At 46.3% G+C, this 15,188-nt stretch overlaps 4 protein-coding genes across 8 annotated transcripts; all 4 read right to left on the bottom strand.

The window, feature by feature from the left end:
- Nucleotides 1-2,342: 2,342 nt before the first annotated feature.
- On the bottom strand, nt 2,343-5,192 carry LOC127769281 (acyl-CoA-binding domain-containing protein 4). Its single transcript, XM_052294814.1, has 6 exons — nt 4,659-5,192; nt 3,936-4,041; nt 3,646-3,752; nt 3,288-3,379; nt 3,097-3,194; nt 2,343-2,773 (listed from the first exon to the last, which is right to left on the bottom strand). The coding sequence occupies exons 1-6, from the start codon at nt 5,090-5,092 to the stop codon at nt 2,606-2,608; spliced, it is 1,005 nt and encodes a 334-aa protein (XP_052150774.1). The 5' UTR covers nt 5,093-5,192; the 3' UTR covers nt 2,343-2,605.
- A 481-nt stretch (nt 5,193-5,673) lies between these two features.
- On the bottom strand, nt 5,674-7,850 carry LOC127771560 (glucan endo-1,3-beta-glucosidase-like). Its single transcript, XM_052297484.1, has 3 exons — nt 7,696-7,850; nt 6,291-7,601; nt 5,674-5,955 (listed from the first exon to the last, which is right to left on the bottom strand). Exons 1-3 carry the CDS (start codon nt 7,745-7,747, stop codon nt 5,930-5,932), a joined length of 1,389 nt encoding a protein of 462 aa, XP_052153444.1. The 5' UTR covers nt 7,748-7,850; the 3' UTR covers nt 5,674-5,929.
- Nucleotides 7,851-8,354: 504 nt separating this feature from the next.
- LOC127771861 (cysteine protease ATG4B) lies at nt 8,355-11,813 on the bottom strand. Of its 5 annotated transcripts, none has more exons than XM_052297802.1 (10): nt 11,539-11,813; nt 10,658-11,305; nt 10,482-10,567; nt 10,347-10,397; nt 9,859-10,241; nt 9,596-9,734; nt 9,112-9,167; nt 8,935-9,005; nt 8,609-8,843; nt 8,355-8,521 (listed from the first exon to the last, which is right to left on the bottom strand). In XM_052297802.1, exons 2-9 carry the CDS (start codon nt 11,094-11,096, stop codon nt 8,635-8,637), a joined length of 1,434 nt encoding a protein of 477 aa, XP_052153762.1. In that variant the 5' UTR covers nt 11,097-11,305; nt 11,539-11,813; the 3' UTR covers nt 8,355-8,521; nt 8,609-8,634. The 5 variants fall into 5 exon arrangements, with proteins under 5 accessions (XP_052153762.1, XP_052153763.1, XP_052153760.1 ...); XM_052297803.1 differs by having other exon boundaries at nt 8,355-8,843; nt 10,658-11,013; nt 11,100-11,305; nt 11,539-11,811; XM_052297800.1 differs by having other exon boundaries at nt 8,355-8,843; nt 10,658-11,287; nt 11,539-11,812.
- Nucleotides 11,814-12,266: 453 nt separating this feature from the next.
- Nucleotides 12,267-14,920, bottom strand: LOC127769478 (anamorsin homolog 2). The gene is made up of 7 exons (XM_052295062.1): nt 14,479-14,920; nt 13,672-13,826; nt 13,496-13,591; nt 13,258-13,417; nt 13,036-13,172; nt 12,820-12,894; nt 12,267-12,719 (listed from the first exon to the last, which is right to left on the bottom strand). Exons 1-7 carry the CDS (start codon nt 14,609-14,611, stop codon nt 12,681-12,683), a joined length of 795 nt encoding a protein of 264 aa, XP_052151022.1. The 5' UTR covers nt 14,612-14,920; the 3' UTR covers nt 12,267-12,680.
- Nucleotides 14,921-15,188: the final 268 nt, after the last annotated feature.

Raw genomic sequence — 15,188 nt, forward strand, 5'->3', positions numbered from 1 at the left:
ACCTCGCCGTCGCCGCCATGAGGAGAAAGAGAGGGGGGGAGGGGGCTCGCCGACGCCGTTGATTCTTTCCAGCCGGCCAAGGCAGGCGGCGGCGCGGTGGGGCGGTGGTGGTGGGGAATCGCACGATGGCGTGAGGACGGGAGGAGTGGTGGCAGCGATCTGAACGGGGAAGGAGAGGAGTTAGGGTTAGGGGGTTTGCACGAATCTTAAAGCATATCTAATGGTCCAAAATTTAAATGATAGGAGGTGGGATTTTCTGTCACAAGATATATAAGACAACCCCTTCTTTTATATGTTCCTCTTAATTTTCTCCTTCTGTTCCTTCCGTGTGTAGGGTTTCAGCCGCCGAAAATCTTGGGAATCCACAGAGACCGTGTCGATCGCGGGCGGCGATGAGGGACGGTGAGCGTGCGGAGGTCGGGGCGGCCGGGGTGAAGAGGAAGGAGGCGAGCGCTTCGTCGGACTCGGAGCCGGCCGGGAAGAAGGCGAAGAAGAAGATCCTCCCGAAGTGGAGGGCCAATGCGATCCCGTGCGAGGGGGGCGAGGTCCTGAGGAGGAAGAAGGAGGCGGTGGCGGCCAGCATGCTGTGGCGCACGCCGGATGTCCCGGGGGCGAGCGATGTCTGGGATTCGATCGAGGTCCCGGCGGAGATGCTGGAGCTGTGGCTGGAGAGGCAAAAGGCGAAGGCGGAGGCCGCGGCTGCGAAGAAGAAGAGGAAGGTGTTCAAGTGCAGGGTGCCGAATAGCCTCGTCGAAGTGATGATCACGCAGCCCTACAAGTGCGTTGATCACAATCGCTCTCAGGAGGAGCTGGCCGAACTTGCTGTGCCACATCGCCAAATCTACATCCTCAGGAAGTTCATCGATGAAAAGAAGATGAACTACGAGCAGACCCTCATCGACCAGTACGCCACACAGGGCTACGCAGAGGACGAGGAGGAGGTCACCGATGACGATGACGACGAAGATCCAGCTACCCTAACCTAGGTCAAGTCTGTGCTGATCTGCTCATCAATGACTATATATGGTGTAATCATCATCAATATCATCTCCTATGTTATTTGCAACCGGTGATTATTCCTGTATATGTACCTTGCTACTGGTATTAATTGCTACTTTTGCAATCGATGAATCGATACATGTGTTTTATGCCTGTATTAAAATCACTGGTTCACAATATTTAATTTGCTGCTGATTGGAACGCTACTAGTATTCTTACTAGTAGTTGATTGATATCCCCAATCTCGATGTTTCACTACTTCTGCCGTAACCTTGTTTTGTAATCATATGTATGTTCTGTTTCTTCAGTTGTTTTGGAATCCACCGGTTCTCATTTCTTGGACCAATTTGGCTTTACCGTCCTTAAGCCGTTGTTACATGATATCATAGGGCTTGTTTGGATCAATGCCTTACCAATTTTTTGTAGTGCCAAAACATAGACAAGTTTTGGCACTACCAATTATTTGGTAGAATAAATTTGGTATTCATCTTATTTAGTTTGCTACTAAAATATAGCCAAGTTGTGATACTATAGTGAAGAAAGTTCTAAATTGCCACCAAATTTGGTATAGGCATTACCAAAAAGTTGGCATCAATCCAAACAAACAAACGGTGGGTACTATTTAGGCTACGAAAATATTGGTAGAGCAAATTTTGGTAGCAATCCAAAACTGGCAAGAGTCTTCCTCGTCAAATGACATAAAGCATTGCATTGTTCCTTCACCAATGCACACATGGTACATCTCTGTGTGCATTGGTACCAAAACCAGAATATTCCAGAGTCCAAGTGTCCAACTTGTATATGCAGATTGCGGTCATCCTTATGTAGTTTGCCCTGCAAAGCCTGCCGTCATGTCCAGGTATTATATTTTCTGTCAATGAAATGCATTTTTACATTCTATGGAAGGGAATTAACTACTCCCATCCTAGAATTGTTGAAGGAAATGATCAACAGTAGATTGGCAAAACAGTGGACAATCGCCCTCTGGAGCAAGCTGCCTGGTAAATCTTATCTGTAGCAACCTCAAGCTTCGCTCTCCTCTTCGGCGAGCTAGACAGTAACGAAGACTCGTTCCCACGAATGTAATTGATAACTACTAGCTACCGCATCACTAGGCGATGAGAATCAGCGGACTACTTGCAATCTTCAGTCTAGATATACCTCTTCATTAAGCATACTTTATTATATTTTGTTTTCACAAAGGGATTCCGGTAAGATGGATCAGTTTGCTACAAAGAGTTTACAAGGTACATTTGATATATTCAATATTTACATAGTAGGAACAGTGGGGGTGCAAATGCCTGACGAGGCTCATTAAGAAATAGTGAGGAACAGGGTCAAAAGAAGAGAAGTCCGATCATGCTCATTCAGAAATTAGGTGCCCATGATTTACAGACCTGGCCAACATTGATGTTCAGCACAAACAAACTAGCAGTGTAAACTGTATAGGCAGTACAAGATAATCTCCTTTCACTAATACAGAAATATCCTTTTGACAGTGACCTATTCGATGAGGTTCGTAAAACAACTCATCTAGTTTGGCTAACATAGACAGTGCGGTTTCTTGCTGGTAGGCAACCAAAAGAGTGCAGAGGGCATCGTGTCGTCAGTTTGCCAGGTTCATAAAAGACCAGCTTGAAGGGCATAACTCCCGCACCGTGTTCCCATCCTCATCCTTGATTTGAACATCAGCATGATGCTTGACAAGCAACTCAGCAATATCTTCTCGCTCACAGAGGACAGCATAGTGAAGCGCTGTTTGTCCTTCATTGTCCTGAATATAAAAGGGACATGGACAGTGTTGCTCATTGATCTCATTATATTGTTTAGACTTTTTCAGGGAAGCAGTGCCTATCAAACCAATATATATCCACTAGTAGTACCTAGCCGTGGCAATCTCATATTTATTGACACTATTATATGGCCACAATGAATAGCAACTTTTTATTCAATGTAGTACATAATGTAATCCCAATGAAAATGCCACGCCAAGATATATTACCAGCTTCTTGCTCCAATTACATACTCACCAAATTTATCAGCGCGTGAATTCTACTAGAATGCACTGAGTGAAGCATTAAAGGTAGAGTCAAGTACCTGAGCATTCACGTCAGCATTTGCATTGACAAGAATCTCAACAGAATTTAGATGGCCACGGTCGACAGCCCAATGCAGTGGAGTTCTGCCTTCACTATCTGAAACCATCATAAATGAAACTATGCTTAGATGAGCTATGCTAAGCCTAAGCTACAAAGAGAACATAATGGTGAACAGTTCAGAACACAAACCTCTCATGTTGACTTCTACACCAGCAGCCAGATGCTTCGCTATGTCATCAATTGCTCCTTCCCTTGCTGAAACATGGATATCGCCAAGTTCACTGCAGTTACAGATAAGTTTGTTGCAATCATGGAAACATTGTCATGTAACTAGATGACTGAATAAATAATGCTTAATAGCACCAACATGGAGATAATTAGTTGCATACTTCATGAAATAATTAATCATGTCATTGTTATTTGCTATGATTTATCAGCCATAAGAGACGATGCCCAAATACAAACCTAACTGAACTTGAATCAAGGCCGTTTTAACACATAATAATAAGACCAAAGGTACAGGATATACTTCGTGTCGAAAACTTACGAGTCATTTCCCTGATCTTCCTCCTCATACATTAAACTGCTAAATACAGGTCCCATTGGTCCCTTCGAACTTGAAGCAGATACTGTGGTATCTTCATCTTTCCTTTTCTGAAATCATGTAAATCAGATTATCAAATAAGCCAATATAGTGATGGGATCCCAACTAGCACAAATTGAGCGGTGTTTTTTTTTTTCAGGAATCATGTAAAGCATACTATAAAATAAGCCAATACAGTGATGGGATCCCAAGTAGCAAAATACGAACAGTACAAGAGGACATAAGAGAATTACCGTGCTCGAACCCATGCTCCAGTTAGGGAATAGCTCATCCACAACTGTGATGTACTTCTGCATAGCTTCTTCTGTCGGCATAGCACCCAATTTATGCCAAGCATTCCTTGGATATTGACACCATATGAAAATTAGGATACTTGTAAACTAGATTAAGTCTTTAAAATTGACAGAGATAGACAGCGCAAAAGACAAACAGTATGATGGTAATAAAAGTTAGCTGCAAACAGTAGATATCTTAATTCAGACTCCAGTGCCAAATTCAAAAGGGTAAATTCAAAACCACCAAAGGAAGTCAGGAAACAATAAATCAAACAACATAATGCAAAAGTAAGTTGAATTGCAGCATCTGACTGAGGAATGCTACTATTTGTGAGATCATCGAGCTACCAGGAGATTTCACTTCCAATGAACCAAACCTGTAAACCTAGAGGCAATAACAATGAGTTAAGTTTCTAACAAGAATCATAGCTACAAGATTAACACACAGGAATTTATGAGTCTCCTCTGGTCAGTGCAAAGCACAAAAAACCTACCACCAGATTTCGTGATCAGCAATTCTAGCAGTAACTGAACCTAAACTTAGATAACGATAAATTTCGATCCATTTCCCTAAACCCTCGAACTGAAACAGTGGGGGTTAAGCGGAGCCCGACTCTAACAGATGCTTGAACTAAATCCAGAAGAGAAAAAAGATCAGGGAGGCAGGGGGATCGAATCTACCACTTGGCGCGGGCCTTGAGCTTGAGGGCGGACGGCTGCGGCGCGGTGCAGGGCCCCTCGGTGGCGATCTTGTAGAGCCCATAGAGCTGAAGCTGGGCTTGCTCGGGGACGCTCGTGCCAGACGCAGCGGAGGCGGCGACGAACGCGGAGGCGGCGCTGAACTCCTCGTCGAGCTCCGTGCTCTCCACGCCCTCCCAGTCGCTGTCGCTGCCGCTGCCGTCGCTGGTGTCCCCATGGCCGCCGTCGAGGGAGGCCGGAGGTGGGGCCGGGGCGGCGGGGGTGTCCGCGGCGGAGGGGGAGGTCGGCGTGGAGCGGGTGATTCGGAGGTTGTCCTCCTTGAAGGCGATGACCGTGGAGATGAGCTTGGCGACGAGGAAGGCGAAGAGGAGGCCGATTACCGCCGCCTGGGCAAGCTCCTGCCAGTCCCCGCCCATGGCCGACGCCGACGCCGACGAGTCGCCGGGGCGAGATGGGATGCGCCGCGGATGGAGGCGGCGGCGGAGAAGAGAAGAGAGAAGAGGACTTGGGTGATATTTTGTCGAGGGCCCCTTGCGCTTTTCGTTTATAGAATTTTTGGTAAAAATATTCCCAATTGTGGGCTTAGAATTTGGTAATTGGACGCCTAATCATGGGCTCTCGTCATGGTTGAAATTAGCAAGATCCAACAAATATCTGCCAAAAGAACTGGATCACTAATCACTTCCACTTGAGATCACACACGAGTGAATATATTTTGGTGTTTTTTTTAATTTTCAACGTAAACCTTAAAGATGGTGATGAGTGGTGAATCCTAAAACATTGAGGTAGATGGATTTTTGTTACTTTCCCAACCTTACATCAAATAGAAAAAAGGTCTTTTGAAGTGAGGTGGAAATGATGGCAAATATAATGTGACCCTAAGATATTATAACGACGGTAGTTTTATTTTAATTTTTGAAACTTTAGAGTGTATGGCGTGGTTCTCTTATTCAATTTTCCGTTGCAGTGCACAGTCATTCAGCTGGTAGATGAAACATCTTGAGCTTCCATATATTTATTGATACAGATATATAACCTGTTTATTTTTAACTTTTGTTTGGTTCAACATGAACAAATATCTTTGCAAAATCCTATTAGCATTTATGGATCCATAGCTTTTTTGTATGTTTGGATCGGCAGCACGAACAGACGACCTCACTCCACAAAATTCAACGCAAGTTAACCATAGCCTATAATAATTTCATCATAAGTCCATTTTTAGCCAAGTATTATCCAAATAGCCACCTCTTGCTTCATGTAAATTTGCAGCTCTTATAACCTGTCAAGAGAAAAAAAAATCATGTACCACTAGTAATAAATAAAAAAAGGACATTTAAACTTAATTAATGAAACTACACTATTATTGTTATTAAGTAGAAGATAAATTAATATACTCCATCCATTTCATATTATAAGTCACTTTGACATTTCTTCTAGTCAAACATTTTTAAGTTTGATCATGTTTATAAAAAAATAGTTTTCCAATAATAATAAACATATTATCGAGATATATTCAATGTTAAACTTAATAAAACTAATTTGATGTCGTAGATATTGCTAAATTTTTTTATAAATTTTAGGAAAAAGGTCGAAACGTCTTGGGATAGTACTTACTAGGATCGACGGTTGTGATAACGCCGGTCTGGCCGAAGTCACAGTCAAACTCATGCTGGCCGTTGGATTGAAAGTAAAGGTTCATCGCGAATGCTGCGTGCGCCTGCACGTTGTTGGGATCGTAGCACGAACCCCCCGCCCGGATCGCGCCACAGTCGATGCCACCTTGTCCGCACACGAAGTCGATGTTCACCTGGAGCGCCACCTCGTCCGCCGCCGGCTTCGGCACGCACCACCGCCGCCGCCCATCCGCCGCCGGCGCCAGCGCCGGCGCCGGCGCCGGCGTGACCTTCGTCCCGACGATCTCCTGCGGGGCGGTGAGGATGCCGGCGTCGTAGACCGGCGTCATGTCGGCGTGGTAGAGGCCGAAGTTGCGCTCGGACACCGGGCCGGGCTTGAGGTTCTCGTCGAACAGGGAGAAGATGGAGAGCTCGAAGGTGCGGTTTGGCATGAGCGGCGTGCCCACGCCGGAGCCGAGGTGGCGGATGGCGTTCTTGTTGTAGTCCCTGGCGAGGTCGGCGCCGGCGCCGACCTCCCAGTACTCGCCGGCGGACGGCCACCCGGTCCCGGACACCACGACGTCGACGTCGCCGAACCCGAGCCGCCGCATCGCCGAGTGGACGGCGTCGAGCTGCGCGTCGAGCATGTTGGCGTAGAGCAGGCCGGTGGCGTTGTCCGTGACGCCGTCGTTCACCCGGAACAGCGCGTAGTCGAGGGTGTCGTTGGTGAGCCCGCCGTAGAACGGGTACGCGTTCACCATGAACGGCGCGCCCGTCGCGCGCAGGAAGCCGAGCAGCGGCTTCACGACGGCGGTGTCGTAGCCGTCGTGGAACCGCCCGGCCGACGGCGGCGTGGACGCGGCCAGGATGCCGAGGGAGTGCGGCGTCGACACCTTGATGATCTCGCGGCGGCGCGGCGACGGCGGCAGCACGGCGGCCAGCGCCGCGTGCAGGTTCCGCATGGCCGGCACGAGGCTGAGCAGCAGCGTCCGGTTGGCCTGCGAGATCACCTCGTCGCCGACGAGGACCCGCGAGACGTTGGTGGCCTCCGCGTACGGCGCGACGCTGGCGCGCACCCACCGCCGCGCGGACGCGCGGCTGGCGGCGAGGCGCGGAACGTCGGCGTTGGGGACGGTGACGTCCACGGCGAGGCCGGTGCCGGCGAAGGCCCGCAGCGCGCGCGGGTCGGCGTCCAGCAGCCGGACGCGGTCGAAGATGGTGTCGCGGGAGAGGAACCGCGCGACGTCGGCCGGCGGCGGCATGGTCGTCCCCCGCATGCCGTAGGTGACGCCGACGCCGCCGGCATCCGTGCCTATTCCAAGAAGACGAACCAGTGCTTACGTCATGTGTCACGTCACACTGATTCACACACTGGCTCAAATTTGCATAGTGATTAGTGACCTTACCTTTGACAATGGAAATCGAGAGTAGAGCAACTGAGAGGAGGACACCAAGCATGTTTGGAAGCTTGTGTGTGCTTTGCTCTAGCTTGTTAATTACTGTCACTGACAAGAGTGAGTATTGATTTGTGAGATAGTGGCAATGCAATGCAGCACGCAATTCTTAAAGGATGGGAGCTTAGGTTGTTGCGTGATGACAGAGTAATCTGTAGCGTGATTCTTTCTAGGGAGAGGAGATGTTAAAGCCTAGGATCATATGACTTCAGTATCGCTTATGTTTTCTGGACAGTTCGTAGGGTTCCTTTGTGTTGTAGATGAAAGGGATTCTTTTCTTTGGCTTTGAGTTGTAGGTGTCTTTGGTCGATTTGTCTGCGCTTTTTGTTCTTGCTCGTTAGCTTTTGTCCCTTTCTTCACAAACACTTTTGAGACAAATTGGAGATCGGTGAAGCTTCAAATTAAGTGGTCTAAATGTGCTGAACGATGCTTATTTCAGCCCTACACCACACGAACTCTGTTGAACAAAAGAAACAGAGCACAAAAGAGAGAGGGAGAGAGAGAAGTGAGAACAATGAACTGTTGCCACTGCAAACATAGCATATTTAGCAGCCCTACACCACACGCATTCGTCAGGTAAAGCCAAATCACGACGCTCTAACATGGTAACAGAACGTATAATAAATTTTGAGTTATAGCCAACCACAAGAGCATGTATGATACAAGGAGATTTCCAACGAATGAGCGATGAACTGATCACATTTTTACATCGGTAGCACCTAAAGCTGATTCTCCCAAGACCCAACCCCCTGGGGTATCGAGACAGTGCCAGCTTGTTCTGTAGACAACACAACGAGTCATTTCTATTCACCCACACATAAACAAGGGCATTCGACCGACGTGTTGGACGCAACGTTTTCTGTACCTCATGAGGTCAGTTTTGTTCCTTCACTAAAGAATCTGCCATTCCTCCTCTCCTGTTTCACCTGAGGCATCGAGGTCCTCGACATTGATGTTGCCATCCCCTGAGATGCCCAACACATCGTCCTGATTGTACATTTGTTTTGACGGTTGAACCGACTGCACAACAGTGAAGAGTGGTGCTCCATTGGCTTTATCTACTAGCTCAGTGGCGCGAGAACAGAAATCATCGAAGTCATCTACATAAGCAGGCAGACAGTAAATAAGAAAACCAAGATTAGAGTGAACTTAAAATGATGACGCGACATTTGTTCGACAATCACAGTTCACCTTTATCACGGCAGTAAAAACCAATAGCCAATGACGGATCTATCAGGTCTAGGGCCAAATCTCGTACAGTGCTGTCAAAGTGCAGCTAGATAATAAGTTTTTTCATTATTAAAAAATTAAAAGGATAACGAATATTAGGTACCATTTACCAAATCATAACTGCAATTGCGAACATACCTGCAGTGGTATGAAGAAGTGTCTGCCTCTATGTTATCAGCTGCAATATCAACTGCCTGAGATGTAGAGAACACCCCACTGTAACTACCATAGCTCAAAAATGAAAAACAAAAATAGCCCCCTAGTCATTACATTGATAAATACAAAATCCATCTACTTCTACAAGGTTACTAACCAAAATGGATTCCAAGCAAAAAGGGATACTGCAAAAATAGCCAGATAATAACGGTCGCTGACTGCATGCATAATAGACAAAGGCGAACACTAATATACCGCTTTGCTGTTTTTTTGTGTTGCCATTGTTGTGAATGGGAGGACAGGGCACCATTAAAAAGGCATGAATTACTTATCACATTGATGAAATCAAGATTCTAAATTACAACCTACTACATATGAAAGTTTTACTTATTGACCAGATTGCAGATAGAAAAACACATCTATAAAATTGGCGCTCATATATGCTAAGTAAATAATGCAGTTTTACCATCTGAACTTCATGGGGATCTAGGTAGAGCGCCCTGTCATCCTGTACCCCAGCAATGTAGGTTGATGTTCCAGGCTTTCCACCCAAAATCCCCAAGCTCTGAGGAAATGTGAACGTCTCCTTTAGTAAAGGAATGTACCTGATAGTAAGGGCAATGGCAGGAAGTGATTAATACTAGAAACAACCATCAGTAGAAACATCAACCGTTCAAGGGTGCCCATATGAAGCCTACAAAGAATGAGATTTAATAGCTTGCTGCTTACCTTGGATTAATTTTGTCAAGACCAAGAACCAGAGGGACCAGCAAAAGAATCGGTGACCAAGTTGATTGACCTTTGAAATCACAGCAAAGCTGAGCAGCAACATCAATACAAACAACTGGAGCTCCACCTCTTTCACCATCTTCATCACCGGATACCACATAAAGAGCCATAGGGAAACTTTCATTCCCATCAACAACTTCATGTTGCTCCCTATTGGTGCGGACAAGGGTTTGCCATGCCCGACACATGGCGTATGGACCCACCCATGATCCAGCAGCCAGACCATAACTATTTCCAGCTTGAAGTAAATTGTGAATTGAGAAAGCACAAGCTTCAGAATCACCAAACATGTGTAAGATCCCTATATATTCTGGGTTATATGGCTGCATATGAACATTTGATCATTGTAAAAGAGGCCCATCACCTACTACAACTGAAAAAAGAAAATTTTCATTGTCTTAAGATCAGCAGGTAGTCATGTATCTCACCTTCTCCGAGGGCCTTCTCCAAGATCTGCCAAGATGGTGGAAAATCAATGCCTGCAAAAATCCATCCAAGTACATTTTACAAATGCAGTGGTAAAAAAAATGCTGTTATTTCAATCAAATAAAGTCGACAAGCACCTGAGCAACCAGCATCTGGCTGCTTCTGACCATGCAGCCCCAGTTCACATCACTAGTATACTTGGAATCAGAGATGGCATCAAAGCCTGCAACAAAAAGACAGTGCAAACAACTCACAACTGATTTCCACACATTAACATGCTGTACCAGGCATATGGTCGTGTAAACAAACCTACCTCTGCGATAAGTGATCCATATCCTTGACGAGAAGTCCTCAAGAAATGTGGCATGCCCACTTTCGGAATCTGAGTCACTAGACGACTCCTCCGACGAAAGCTTGTAACATTTACCAAGGAACCACACATCACTTGAAGTGAGAACCTTGGAGGTGCCCAGAAAACGCCACATTGAGCCAGAGCACACGATCCTCCTCAATACCCTCGACCAATCATAGGATCCAGAGGACGATTTCGGCGACTTGTTTGCGGACGAATCCTGGTGCACCTCAAAGATATTGAAAGGTGAATTGAAAACGCAGGACAGGATCGAGGTTTTCGATTGTTTCAGGCTACAATCCTCCTTCTGTTCCGAGCTAGAAGAACAAGGTGCAATGTTACCCTCGCACAACGGATCAGATGAAGACGATGATACACCCCTATCAGGCAAGCTCGTCATTACCTAACAACGCACGTGTGCATATTCCATCCGCAATTGGGTCTCCTACCGAAGCAAAATCAATCTCCTGTCCAAGAACGACAGGAGCACCAAAATCAATCTCCTGTCCAAGAACGACAGGACTACCAATCAGGTGGTGTTGGCACAGTTCCTTCCTTTCACGATTGTACTTCAGCACGCATCAAACGAATCTTCTGCAACGCAACAAACTGGATGGGCCAATTATTACATTTATTCATTCATTGCAGAGAAAGAAATATGCGGATTAGATTAGCCACAGCAAAAGTGAAACAGACTAGAACAAAACTCCGAACACAACCCAATCAAGCAAGCTAAGAGAGTCCATCACCAACAAAAGAACACAGCCCAATTCCAGATGGATCTCTGCAGTTTTACTCCACGCAGGCGGTGCGGCGAAGGAAGGCTTGGGGGAGAGGAATACCTTGGGGGTTCGAGAGTCGAGACCGAAGCGTGGCTCTTCAGTTGAGGCCGAAGCGACGCGTGTCCGGCGGAGAGCCCGAATCGCCGCACCCCCGTCCGCGTGGGGGAAGAGGATAGATAGAGAAAGCACGGCGGCAGCGAAGGCCGGAGCACCGGCGGCGGGGAGGGGAGGGGAGGGGAGGAGCAGCCACGGCGAGGCGGCGAGGTGGGGGGTGGCGTGGCGGAGGCGGGGAGGAAGCGGGAGACGAGATGGAGACGGCGAATCGCGGCCGAATCGGCTGGCTCGCGAGGAAAGGAAGAGGGAGTTTAGTTGGTGGGATGGTTACCCTGGCCCCACCAGTCAGTGACCGCGGTGGGAGACGGGTTGGTGTGTCTGTTGGTTTTGTGGTGCCGTGGCGTGCAACAGATACCACGGAGTAGAAGTAGAAGAAGATGCTTAATACGCTGGTATTCCCTAATTATTTTGGTGTTTTTCTTTAAGCATAGATGCTAGTGGTAGCGGAATTTGCACGGGCACGTCAAAGACCATCCATTTGTGTTTGTTCCAAACGTGCAGAAAACTAATCGTGTCATCAGGGTATCTATCCGTTTGGATTTGCGTACCAAGAGAATTTAGTCGCATCGTTTCGCATGTTATAACAAAATAATGTACGAACATGTTTTTACGTTTGTTTTTAGCGATTCAAGAGTCAGTGCTGAATATATATATCACAATGAAAAGTTAAAATCAACTTAAAATTTAAATTCTGATTAGAATAAATTGCATTTTACACGGGGGTAGAATGTATCTTGTTTCACTTTACATCAGAGTATATAAAATAAAAATCACTTCGCAAGATCAACAGAGAGCAGCGAGCAGCGACGTGCGATTTGAGATTTGACAGTTCCACAATGAAACAACAGTGCGGTACTTTCTCAGTTATTAGTACAGATATCCTCAAACAGGACGCATATAGGCGAGTCACACTCACACATGAAACCTGGGAACCAGAAAGTGGTAATAACTAGCAGGGACTACAGCAAATGGTCCTCTTCTATCCATACTCACACCCATACTTGACCAGCAACTTAACATCCTAACAAACGAACGAATTAAAGAAGCCAATTCCTATCTGCTGCTGTCGCCGATGTTCCTTTCTATCATCACAAGTCAGCCGCAAGGAAGTTGCCAGGCAGGGCAATCTGCCAATCAGAGAACAGTGAGTTGTTTCTTAAAAACAAGTTCAACTGGCATCTTGGTGTTCTCATGAATCAAGAATTTAGGGTCAGGAGAGATAATTACCTTCTCGCCCGGCTTGAATGCTGGTAGACCTCTGTATGGGCAAGTACCACATCGAAATGCATCGCCCAACCCACACTGCAATTATCATTTCACACATAAGCATAACAGGAAGGCAACAAATCTGGGTAACAGGATGAAACTATGGATTTTCAGAGGGAGAGGACCAAAGGCAAAAAAAAATAAAATAAATAACACTTAAAAAGCAGTCATGCTCACATTGCCACAAGCTGACTGAGGGTTATTGATCTGTTCTGATGTGAGATTTAGCTTCTCCACCTTCTCCTCAGCCTCAGCCCGGCCACAAGTACAGTTCTTGCATGCCTTCCTTGTGGCTCCCACCTCACAATCCCCAACTGGTAAAACATAAGCAAACCTTCAGGATCTACATATTAAATTTATAGACGTTGAACAAAGCTGAAGGGTTCTATAAAACAGTACCAACTGGAAGTTCTGGTTTCTTCAAGTCGTCTTCAGTCAAGAGGCTGTCTTCATCAATCAGTTCAGAATCATCATCAATCTGAATCTTTGGAAGACCCTTTGTGGCTTTCTTGAGGGGGAAGGAAGAGCCCATGCTCCAAGAGACCTTCTTTGCCTTAATCTGCATGTGATTCAGTTAGCACTAGAAAGTATGACGGCACAGAAGCATTAACACATATTGTGGCACTAGATCACTCACAGTAACAGAATGCTCGCTATCCTGGGAACTTGCAGCAGAAGCTTGCACGTCAACAAATCCTCCTAACAGTAGCTTGCGCTGAATAGAGTTATTGGGCTGATGAAGAGAAGATCAGAAGATCAGGGAGTGCAAATTAAGCATTACAAAATAAAGTATATTGGCAAAACAATACATACATCCTGATCAGAGGGGGAACTCTGTATAAGCACCATGCCTCCAGCTTTAAGAACCCTGCTTATTTCAGTTATGAACAGATCGCCCAAGTTTTCCACTTTCTTAATGACAGCAAGAACAGAACCAACTGATGCATCATCAAAAGGTAACTTCCCACCTGAACCATGCCAACATGGAATGTTCAAAACGAGCTTATGACAAACCAAAATGTATACTACAAGGATAAGGTATACTAAAGCATAACAGAAATCGAAACTGAACATATAGCAGAGCAAAACAGTGTGTCGGTTGTAGGGTCCAAATTTTGGAATTTAGTAGTCATTGGTGAGAATTGCATATTGCATATTACCACTAGATGAATTTAGATAATCAATGCAGACATATAGGGAGATGTTCTCCAATATTTTCCCCTCGTGATTAATGCGAGCATATGGAAAAAAAATTTTCCTTCGTCAACCAATAGCGCTGTCTCACAGGTGTTCCCTATTTGGTCCTACATGTGGTGAAATGAATCTACATAGAATTAGCATATGAAGTATAATAAGGGGGCGTCGTCAGAAATGAGCTCCAATCCCAAACAGGTCTTTCAAGGAGCTACCATGAATCGATTGAACTAGTGTGATTTATAGGGTTGGAACAAATCAAAACCAAAATCAGCAAAAGGACAAACGCTGGTAACACAGCCTAGGCACAATTCCAGATTGATTCTAAGCACGCAAAGTCCTAATCCGAGTAGATGGATTCAGTATTCAAACAAATTTCAGGCGAAAAGTATTCAAACAACCCAAACGAGACGAGGAGAAGCTCACCAAGCGAGGCGCACTGCGTGATGACCACCACCTCCTCCCGCGAGACCCCCGCGGCGGCCGCCAGATCCCCCACCGCGCGGAGCGGCAACGCCAGCTCGTCCGTCACCGCGAGCGCCGCAGCTGTCGCCGCCATATGGACGCAGATCGACGCACCACCTGCAACCGCGCAAGCGGAATCCAAAAAAAGCAAACCCCCAACCCTCAAAACGCGATCGGTCAATCGGTGGAGCAAGCAATCAGGAACCGGAACCAGATCGAAGCAGCCAGCCGACGATTCAACCGGCGTACGGATGGAGGAGCAGCCACGGCGAGGCGGCGGCGAGGGAGACGAGATGGAGACGGCGACCTTGCGGGCGAATCGGGGGCTCGAGAGGAAAGGGAGAGAGAGTTTAGTTGGTGGTCTGGCCCCACCAGTCAGTGACCGCGGTGGGCGTCGGGTTGGTGCATCCGTTGGTTTTTGTGGTGCCGTGGAATGCAGCAGATACGTAGTAGTAGTAGAAGATACGCTGGTATTCCCATTTTGGTGCTTTTTCAAAAAGTTACTCCCCCATCGTTTGTCTTTTTTTCTTATAAACCAAAACGGTTTATTAGGGAATAAAAATAAATTTGTAGGTAAATATTTTATATATATATGTTCTTGGTGACTTAAAGCCAATGCTGTAAAAGAAACTACGTTGAAAATATCTCAAAATCAATCTCAAATTTAAATT

The sequence above is a fragment of the Oryza glaberrima genome, chromosome 4 (assembly GCF_000147395.1).
Source record: "Oryza glaberrima chromosome 4, OglaRS2, whole genome shotgun sequence".
In the NCBI taxonomy this organism is placed as follows: Eukaryota; Viridiplantae; Streptophyta; class Magnoliopsida; order Poales; family Poaceae; genus Oryza; species Oryza glaberrima.

Excerpts from the sequence above, each read along its gene's own strand:
- LOC127771560 (XM_052297484.1), bottom strand. The coding sequence starts at position 7,747 with ATGCTTGGTGTCCTCCTCTCAGTTGCTCTACTCTCGATTTCCATTGTC. Across the intron at positions 7,602-7,695 it reads CTCGATTTCCATTGTCAAAG|GCACGGATGCCGGCGGCGTC; the intron begins GTAAGGTCACTA and ends TTCTTGGAATAG. Across the intron at positions 5,956-6,290 it reads TATCACAACCGTCGATCCTA|GTTATAAGAGCTGCAAATTT; the intron begins GTAAGTACTATC and ends TTCTCTTGACAG.
- LOC127769281 (XM_052294814.1), bottom strand. The coding sequence starts at position 5,092 with ATGGGCGGGGACTGGCAGGAGCTTGCCCAGGCGGCGGTAATCGGCCTC. Across the intron at positions 4,042-4,658 it reads CTCAAGGCCCGCGCCAAGTG|GAATGCTTGGCATAAATTGG; the intron begins GTAGATTCGATC and ends TCAATATCCAAG. Across the intron at positions 2,774-3,096 it reads ATGCTGACGTGAATGCTCAG|GACAATGAAGGACAAACAGC; the intron begins GTACTTGACTCT and ends TTTTATATTCAG.
- LOC127769478 (XM_052295062.1), bottom strand. The coding sequence starts at position 14,611 with ATGGCGGCGACAGCTGCGGCGCTCGCGGTGACGGACGAGCTGGCGTTG. Across the intron at positions 13,418-13,495 it reads ATAGCGAGCATTCTGTTACT|ATTAAGGCAAAGAAGGTCTC; the intron begins GTGAGTGATCTA and ends AATCACATGCAG. Across the intron at positions 12,720-12,819 it reads CATTCAAGCCGGGCGAGAAG|ATTGCCCTGCCTGGCAACTT; the intron begins GTAATTATCTCT and ends TCTGATTGGCAG.
- LOC127771861 (XM_052297802.1), bottom strand. The coding sequence starts at position 11,096 with ATGACGAGCTTGCCTGATAGGGGTGTATCATCGTCTTCATCTGATCCG. Across the intron at positions 9,006-9,111 it reads ACTTCTTCATACCACTGCAG|CACTGTACGAGATTTGGCCC; the intron begins GTATGTTCGCAA and ends GCACTTTGACAG. Across the intron at positions 8,844-8,934 it reads TTTTTACTGCCGTGATAAAG|ATGACTTCGATGATTTCTGT; the intron begins GTGAACTGTGAT and ends CTGCTTATGTAG.